This window comes from Bicyclus anynana, chromosome 22 (genome assembly GCF_947172395.1).
Source record: "Bicyclus anynana chromosome 22, ilBicAnyn1.1, whole genome shotgun sequence".
Classification (NCBI taxonomy): Eukaryota; Metazoa; Arthropoda; class Insecta; order Lepidoptera; family Nymphalidae; genus Bicyclus; species Bicyclus anynana.
This window is the reverse complement of record NC_069104.1, coordinates 10149393-10159512: the sequence shown is the minus strand read 5'-3', so window position 1 is coordinate 10159512 and position 10120 is coordinate 10149393. Positions and strand designations below refer to the sequence as shown.

Below are 10120 nucleotides of genomic sequence, written 5' to 3'. Positions count from 1 at the left end.
TGATGAATCGACGAAGCAGATGGGTCCATCAGATAATTTGATAAGTGGAAAACACCTATATGCACTTAGTACGTTTGTTAGACATAGCTGATCCGTTTAAAGGCGATAGTTTCTGACTTACCATCAGGTGAGCCATCTGTTCGGTCCATCAATTACTTCTATAAAAATCTTCTATCTTCTTTTTATTTATTGTTATATTTTTAATATTAAATAACCAAGATATAATGATGAAATTGAATGTGAATTCTTTGAAAATAAAGTCTCAATAAAAAATATTTAAATGCATTTATTTTCCAAATAATATAAGTACATATTTGTTCTAAGCCGATTTTGCTAAAACTACAGATGCTTCAAAACTTAAATTATTAGTGCTTTTACTAATACCTCTAAAACTGTCCCGCTTTCAACTTAGCGAGCGAGCGAGACTCCCTATTATATATAACTACCTATTATATAAACATATACGTAGATTGATAGGTATATGTTTATATAATAGGTACTGACAACCCTATAAAAAACATTTTTCCTGAATTCACTTAAGTCTGAAGTGACTGGGATCCTACTCTATTATTATAACGCTTTAATTAACTTATTTTTCTTGCATTTGTGTAAATAAGGTATAAAAACTGTAAGAGCCTTTCAAAATCTGAAAAGAAAATTCAAGATTAATAAACACACCTAAACAGATAAATTAAATTTTCTTTACCTAGAACGTCGACGTTAGAAACCGTCGGCCGTATTTTTTTCTGATTGTGTAATGTCAGCCACTGACGATCAAGTAAGTTCACATGCCTGCAGCGCTAACAGCTTGACGACCGATATAAATAAACGTGTGTTGATCGCGATGTGCATGACATCATGCCGATCGCGACCATTATACGATCAGTTTTATCGAATGTCAAGTCATTAGCGCTGCAGGCATGTGGGCTTCTCAGATGGTGAGTGGCAACTTCATTCGTAACACTCCCGATTGTGTCGGGCGAGACGTTTAGCGATGAATGAAAACCCACGACTGATGCACCTCACTTCCCCGCACGCACGATTTCACATCCTTGAACTCTTTCCCCCCGTCGCCCGCATATCATGGGAGTGTCATCAACGAACTTGGCAGATTACAGTATTAGTGCCTTATGCTCCAATTACAGAACAATTGCGTTGATATCACATGTTACCAAAATCATGTTACATATATTAAACCAACGTCTGAGAAATTTCCTGGATAGACAAATTCCTGAAGAACAAGCTGGGTTTGTGAAAGGGAAAGGAACTAGGGAGCAGATCCTTAATGTGAGACAAATTATTGAAAAGAGTCGTGAGTTCACCAATCCTGTGTTGCTGTGTTTTATAGACTACAGTAAGGCTTTTGACTGTGTTCACTGGGAGAAACTATGGTCAGTCCTTTTAGAAATGGGCGTACCAAAACACTTGGTAACCATAATTGCCAATCTATATACCCATAACCGGTCCTACGTGAGGCTTGATGGTAAATTATCTAATATGTTTAAGACAAGGAAAGGTGTTCGTCAAGGATGTATTTTATCACCAATGCTCTTTAACATTTATGGGGAGTACATCATGCGGAAAGTCGTGGAGAACTGGGATAAAGGATTTCAGATTGGAGGTCAGCGTGTGGCAAATTTACGGTATGCTGATGACACTGTACTTGTAACAACATCTGCCGAGGATATGAAGGAGCTGTTTCAAAAGCTTGAATTAGAGAGCGCGGAATTAGGCCTTTCGATTAACCGTAGCAAAACTAAAATCATGGTAATAGATCGCTCCAACAAAATCTCTAACACCAACTGCAATATTCCGGGAATCGAGACTGTGGTGAATTATATATACCTGGGTTCTTTGATCTGTAATGATGGCACTTGTGTGTCCGAAATTAAGCGAAGAATAGCAATAGCTAGGGATGCGATGACGAAATTAGCAAACATCTGGAAGAATCGAAGCATCACAAACAGAACCAAAACACGCCTGGTTCAGGCACTTATTTTTCCGATTTTCCTGTATGGTGTAGAGACGTGGACTATTCACGCCAGAGAAAGACAAAGAATTGATGCGTTCGAGATGTGGTGTTGGAGGCGAATGTTACGTGTACCGTGGACTGCCAAACGCACAAATGTATCAATTATTTCACAGCTTCAAATTAAAACACGTCTCTCAACCATCTGTCTACAGCGCATCCTCAGTTATTTTGGACATATCACACGCCGTGGGAACGAAAACTTGGAAAAAATTATTGTGGTGGGAAATGTGGAAGGCAAACGGCCACGAGGTAGATCTCCAACCCGATGGTCCGATCTTCTAAAGGAAGCAGGAGCCCGAACTTTTTACAGTGCCGTCCAAATGGCCAGCGACCGTACTCGATGGAGGAGCATTGTAAAGCAAACGATGACTCGCCAAGGTGGTCACGATCCTCAGTCATGAGGGACCGACTAGAGAGAGAGAGAGAGAGCCTTATGCTCACAGGCGTCACCGAGCGCAGAAGCATCGGCTGATGGGGCCCGAAAGCAGGTATTAAATGAAAAAAAAAGGTACATTCAAAGTAAACCCGCTTACTTATGGTAGCATTCCGATCTTCGCGACCACGGCGCGCGACCGAGATCTGCGACCACACGATTCACTGCTTAGTATGAATTTATATGGAGCAGTGAACAAAGCTCGAGACCGCGTCGCGCGACTATTTTTACACGACTGCAACGGTCGCGGCTTGGTCGCGGTACCCGTCATGGTCGCGCGTCGCGGGCGTCAAAAACGGAAGGCTACCTAGACTGCATCGTGACTTAACATCACACTCTAGGGCTAGCTAATCATTGAATAAAAAAACCTATAATCATTTAAACAATTTAGTAATAAAAATTTTAATAAAAAAAATTCAACCGACTTCCAACTCAAAAATTAACATAAACTAAAAAGCAAAAAATAACATCTTACCTATGTGCTACCTTCTGATCAGTTTGAAGGCGGTGCCAAGCCAGTGATGTTTTAATTTAAGCCGTTTAAATTACAAAATTTCTGTGGTTCTTTCAGAAACAGCTTTAATTAAAACATGACACTAGATTGGCACCGCCTTCAAACTGATCAGAAGGTAGCACATAGGTAAGATGTTATTTTTTGCTTTTTAGTTTATGTTAATTTTTGAGTTGGAAGTCGGTTGAATTTTTTTTATTAAAATTATTATTTTTTAATTTTTAGTGTTAGCACACCTACAGAGTGTGAACAAAAATTAATAAGCAATTAGTTGAAACGTTATTTTTTTATAATAAGTATCTAAGTATATAATCAATTAATATAAGTATCTAAGTCCTACAATCCCAATTTTAAAAATACTACCTTAATTCAACTACTTTAAAAATACTACCTTCATATACAAAATTTTACTCCCCCTTTATCTACACGTAATATGAATATTCAGAAAAACATGAAAGGTGACTGTCCTCCGTTTTCATCACCAGACCCCCTATGCAGTCACAATCCATATGGTTGGAAAGTTCTCATCAACATAAAATTTATCAAGTCCAAACACAAGGTAGCTACTGTGAACCGTCGAGGAGTTCCCTTAACTATCCTTCATCTTCGTCACCAGACCCCTAATACAATCACAACCTATCCAGGTGGAAAGTTCTCATCAATACAAAATTATCAAGTCAAAACACAAGGTAGCTACTGTGAACCGTCGAGGAGTTCCCTTAACTATCCTTCGTCTTCATCACCAGACCCCTAATACAGTCACAACCCACCTAGGTGGAAAGTTCTCATCAATACAAATTTATCAAGTCCAAACACAAGGTAGCTACTGTGAACCGTTGAGGAGTTCTCTTAACTGTCCTTCGTCTTCATCATCAGACCCTTAATACAGTCACAACCCATCTAGGTGGAAAGTTCTCATCAATACAAATAAATCAAGCCCAAACAAAAGGTACCTGCTATAAATCGTTGACGAGTTCCATCGTCTGTGTTTTGGCTCCATCATCAGACCAACTCCAGACCTTCATAAAATTGTAGTGGTTTAAAAATAGCTTATGGAAACACTAACAAACGCACTAGCCGTCCCTACAATTTTCGAAAGATCCCCTCGATTTCTCCAGGATGCCATCATCAGATCCTGACATGAAAAAAATGGGACCACCCTGGAATCAAACCCTTCAAAATAAAAAAAGAATTTTTAAAATCTGTCCTCAAATGACGGAATTATCGCTGGACATACATAAAAAAAAAAAAAAAAAAAAAAAAAAAAAAAAAAAAAAAAAAAAAAAAAAAAAAAAAACATACATACAGTCGAACGTAGAACCTCCTCCTTTTTGGAAGTCGGTTAAAAATCCGCATTGATCTTTCAGTTGGTTTTTAAATGTGTTTGTCTATTACATATCTATTACATTATTCTAATATTAGAGGTCAAGACTGTGGTATTGTAGGGTGTGATCTCAGGATCTATTTCACCGATTTTGAAAACTTTTTTACCACTAGAAAGCCATGTTTTTTGTGAGTGTTATAGGCTATATTTTATTCCGGTATTCTCACGAGAACGGGAACTACACCGTAAACCGCGGGAAACCGGAGCGTATTGGCTAGTACAAACACGACGTCAACGTTGCAATATTTCAGTATCAGCGTTGGCTATTCTACAAATGATTGCAGTTTGACGTCGCATGCGTAACGTTGATCGATGTCAAAGAAACGTCAACGCTTTACAACTAAATAACTAGCTACTGGCCCATCAAGGCGATATATCTCTATAACACTAGAACCATTCCACAGTAATGGGGGACATAAAAAAAGCAATAACTTTTCATACTCACGTTAATAAACGTGGCCATGGAAAAATTCGTGAACGGCCCCGCTTGTAGGATGTACGAGGGTGACAACTTGCCCGCCAGTAGCAGGACTTGCCTGCGGACTTGCACGTCGGCTCGCCACCAGTTGCTACTGTAGACACCTTGGTCGACGTCGTAACTCTTAGAGTATAAAAACAAATGAAAATGTTTCAGGATGTTGAACGCCCACCCGGAGTGTGGCAGCATCATCATTATCATCACCATCATCATCATCATCGTCATCATCATCATCATCATCATCATCATCATCATCATCATCATCATGATCATCATCATCATCATCATCATCATGATCACGTTGGTATCGATACCCAAAGCTATTTTAGTATCGGAAGAGAAGTTAATTTGGTATCCTAATTTCTTCTTCTTCTTCATTATCATCATCATCATAATCATCATCATTTTTTATTTTTGTGCTTTACAAGTTAGCCCTTGATTACAATCTCACTTGATGGTAAGTTATGATGCAGTCAATCACAGATGCAGTGATAAAAATCCACACCCCTTTCGGTTTCTACACGGCATCATACCGGAACGCTAAATCGCTTGGCGGTACGTCTTTGCTGGTAGGGTGGTAACTAGCCACGGCCGAAGCCTCCCACCAGCTAGATCTGGACAAATTAAGAAAATCTCAGTCTGCCCAGCCGGGGATCGAACCCAGGACCTCCGTCTTGTAAATCCACCGCGCATACCACTGCGCCACAGAAGCCGTCAAAATCATCCATCATCATCATCATCGTCATAGGTATATACATCTCAATGTTGAACATGAGTCTCCTCTCAGAATGGGAGGGGTTAGGCCAATAGTCCACCACCAGCTGACCCAATGCGGATTGGCAGACTTCACACACGCAGATTAAATAATAAAGTTTTAGGATATAAAGACAGTTCTTTCCCGTGGTTCCTTCAGAAACTGCTTTAATTAATACGTCACTGGCTTGTCACCGCCTTCAAATCGATCAGAAGGTAGCACATACGATGTTATTTTTCGCTTTTTAGTTTATTTTTGTGATTTTCAACTCGGTTATTTTTTTTTTTGTTAAAAAGATTTTGTGTTGCCTTACCTCATACGCGATTTCATTGCTATGCCAACAATACAAAAAGAGTTGAACACCCATTGCCGAAGTGTATTCAAAAACCCATAACTTTTGAGACATAGTAACATCTCCCTGTAAAAAAATTAATTTATTTAAAAAAAATAAAAATTAAAAATATAAATTATAAAATTGAAAAGAAATAAAAGTCAGTAGCATTGATCTCTTATTAACGATCTTCGTGGCCTCCGTGGCGCAGTGGTATGATTTATAAAACGGAGGTCCTGGGTTCGATCCCCAGCTGGGCAGATTGAGATTTTCTTAATTGGTCCAGGTCTGGCTGGTGGGAAGCTTCGATCGTGGCTAGTTACCACCCTACCGGTTAACACGTACCGCCAAGCAATTTAGCGTTCCGGTACGATATCGTGTAGAAACCGACTGCATCATCACTTACCATCAGGTGAGAGTGTGAATCAAGGGCTAACTTGTAAAGAATATATTAAAATAAAATTATTAAGAGGTAAATTCTACTACTACTAAAAACTGTATGACCACTGACCATTAAGTGAGATAACTTACCACACTGAGCTGCACTACACTGCAACAAATCATAATCGAACAAACCAGTACATAAATAAACATAACTGGCGAAATTATAGAGTTGAACGAGTAATATTGTCTGAAATAACAAATAAAGTAATGAAATCCTCTACAAAAAGCTTTGTAACATTAAAATATCAAAATTTTAAAGTTAATGGGCGTTGCTTCTAAGCCGTAATTATAGGCCTGGAGCCAACATCTAAATATTATGTACATAACATTAATATTTCCATATTTTTTATAAATAATATTTTATTTTTTATGCTTGATCAATACAATCACAGACAACCACATTTATTTCTATAAAAGAAATATTGGCCAGTACTGGGATTTAAGTCCAAAAATAAATAAACAAGTGCGCCTCGCACCCAATTTCGACATACTGACATCCGTTTTAACAAGATAACACAAACTTTGATTTTATGATTGTAAAACGGATGTAATCGAGTAAATAAATGAATAGGTCGTTATCTCACAAGCGGTTTTCGAGCGGTGACGTTTCTTTGACATCGATCAACGTTACGCATGCGACGTCAATTCGCAAGCCTGCTAATTGCAATCATTTGTAGAATAGCCAACGCTGACACTGAAATATTGCAACGTTGACGTCGTGTTTGTACTAGCCAATACGCTGCGGTTTCACCCGCGTAGTTCCCGCTTCCGTGAGAATACGGGAATAAAATATAGTCTATAACACTCACAAAAAACATGGCTTTCTAGTGATAAAAGAATTTTCAAAATCGGTTAAGTAAATCAGGATTTACTTAACCGATGATAGTAGATTAGAGTATTGTAGGGGGTAGGTAATCTCAGGAGATTACCTACCCCCTACAATACTCTAATCTACTATCTTCTAACTAATCTTTACCTCTAATATTAGAATAATGTATAGACAAACACATTTAAAAAACAACTGAAAGTTCAATACGGATTGTAACAAACTGCATACGTACTGCTGTTTATTAAATCGAGCAACAATCCATTTGACAAACGTCTTTAAAAGTAGGTACTTACTCAATAAAAAAGTTATGCAACCGATGGCACTCTTTTATATTTGCCAAAATCTCATGTCGTGGAATCTCATTTTTGCCTCCAAATATTCTATTAGCTTTGTATCGCAGAATCATCATTTGTCCCTTTAAAAACGCCATAATCGCAACTGCATTAGCATCGTAAACGGCGACAACACCGGTTCCTTGACTAGTCATTATTATATGGACCGCTATAGCAACGAAATATCCCGGCATTTTCGTTTTATCACAAGGAAACCAGGAGCTTAAAATCTGCGGATACGGTTCGGTGCCGTTCTTCACCATTTCACGATAACTCTGTACAGTGAGGTACTTTAAAAATGGCGACGTTAAAGTCACAACATTGGTTAAAAACATCACCGACCAAAATAAATAAGTAATTTTGCGTGAATAAACAGTGTATTTTCGCATCAGACTTTTTACCACCGGATCTCCGTTTTTTGTTGCGTCGATTTCTTCTGCTGAAATATTTTTGCAAAGTACCCTCCAACGGGGGAGGTAATAAATAAAAGTCATCGTTTTGCTTATGGCGACCAGGCTCAGAGTGGTCACGGAAACGTTAAAAAGCACTCTCATCAAGTCATTCCTCATAAAGTACAGTTCGACAAATTCGCTCGCCACAAAAAGTAAGGAGCAGACATGTAAAAAATTGAAGAGGCCGTCTCGTATTTTATTTCCACATTGCCAAAGGCCAAACCAATAAAGGCCCGTCAGATTAGGGCCCAATAGAGGATATTTGGGATCCTCTAGTCCTTTGACAGTCGCAATTATTTTCCGCAGTAGCATTTTGTATCTCGTAGATATCCAATAGCTATCCCATCTTTGTTCTGTTTATGCGAAATGATAAAATGTGGGTGAAATTATTTTCTTTTTATATGGAATTGAATAGAATGACAGTAAGCGAGAGCGAACAATGAGAAATACAGCCGATATTAAATTACGAAAAACATGCTGTGTACGGATTCTACATGAAAGAATATTCGATATTTTCGAGCAGAGTTCGTTGTTTTAAACATTTTTACGGCTTCTTTTTCACACTTTTTTGTGAAACGATATTAAAATACGTTTACTTATACCTACATTAACATCGGATCGGGTTTCATATTCACACGAGAAGCAATGTATTGTATCATAATTATGTAAATATTTTTTTACACCTGACACTTTACTACATTATCATCTTGTGATCTTGTGATCTTGTTATGTTTTTTTTTTATTCTTTACAAGTTAGCCCTTGACTGCAATCTCACCTGATGGTATGTGACGATGCCATCTAAGTTGGAAGCGGGCTAACTTGTTAAGAGGAGGATGAAAATCCACACCCCTTTCGGTTTCTACACGACATCGTACCGGAAAGCTAAATCGCTTGGCAGTACGTCTTTTTCGGTAGGGTGGTAACTAGCCACAGCCGAAGCCTCCCACCAGCCAGACCTGGACCAATTAAGAAAGCCTCAATCAGCCCAGCCGGGGATCGAACCCAGGACCTCCGTCTTGTAAATCCACCGCGCTTACCACTGCGCCACGGAGGCCGCCAAAAAATGTCTATACAGTGAAAGCCGCAATGTCGCATCGAATTATACCTACTGATCATTAAGAGGCAATGAGCCGAACAGGGCTTATTTTATAAAAGCTGCCGGTTTATCAACTGACATATTACTATGCGCATGCATAGAAGATGCCTGATCAGTTGATCACTCTGGACTTGATTGTACTCATGGCAGGGATAACGGAAGAATGCGTACCTATGTAGTGCGTATAGGGAAAGACGAACCAAACGTACGTATCCTAGGAATTAGGATACGATTCATCTTCTAGGAATTCCTAGGATACGTACTAAAATGTATTTTAGTACGCATCCTAGGAATTATGACAACACAGCGGTGCCTCATGTGCCTCAGATTACATAAAAATAATTAAGATAAAACTAAAGGTCCTATTATAAAAACCAATGATATTCAATATACATATTTAGGCAGAACCAATGATATTTAATCCATTTAAGCAGAAATTATTTCCAGTATAAATAGCTTATCATAAGAATTAATAAAAAGTAGAAAGGACCAAAACTTAGCATTCTGGAAGACATGGAATGAAAGAAAGGATATTTTTAAAAATGCCTAAAAGGATAAACATTGTGATTTTTAAAATAATTTGTATTGAATTGAAACCTACACTGTACATACGGTGTACGTATTCCGCGAAATGTTGAAATGTTTCGCATACATGCAATATGAGAGCTTAGTATTGAGTTCTAGCTAAACATTTATGAAAGATTTTCGGGTTGCTATAACGAGAATATCGACTAAATTCTCGTTATTGCAACCCGTATGCGAACCACGGCTATATTTGGTCAAATCTGATTTCTGTTTCATTTAGTGTACGTATTTCTACGAACGAGTATATGTATATAGCACTAGCAGAACCTCGAGGTTTTACCTACGTATATATCCGAATCCCGTGGCAATACAGGGATAAAATATAGGCTATGTTACACCCTGATAATGTAGCTTTCACAAAGTTTTTATATTATTTATTGACAGTTTATTACATATTATTTATTGACAGTTTAGTAGGTAGGTCGGCGTAGGACATGTAACTAATATTACTAAAGCTA

The 10120-nt window shown here is 38.2% G+C and overlaps 1 protein-coding gene across 1 annotated transcript; it reads right to left on the bottom strand.

The window, feature by feature from the left end:
* Positions 1 to 589: 589 nt before the first annotated feature.
* LOC112053056 (odorant receptor 30a-like) lies at positions 590 to 8292 on the bottom strand. The gene is made up of 5 exons (XM_024092324.2): positions 7490 to 8292; positions 6455 to 6554; positions 5906 to 6010; positions 4806 to 4961; positions 590 to 646 (listed from the first exon to the last, which is right to left on the bottom strand). Exons 1-5 carry the CDS (start codon positions 8290 to 8292, stop codon positions 590 to 592), a joined length of 1221 nt encoding a protein of 406 aa, XP_023948092.2.
* Between the last annotated feature and the right edge of the window lie 1828 nt (positions 8293 to 10120).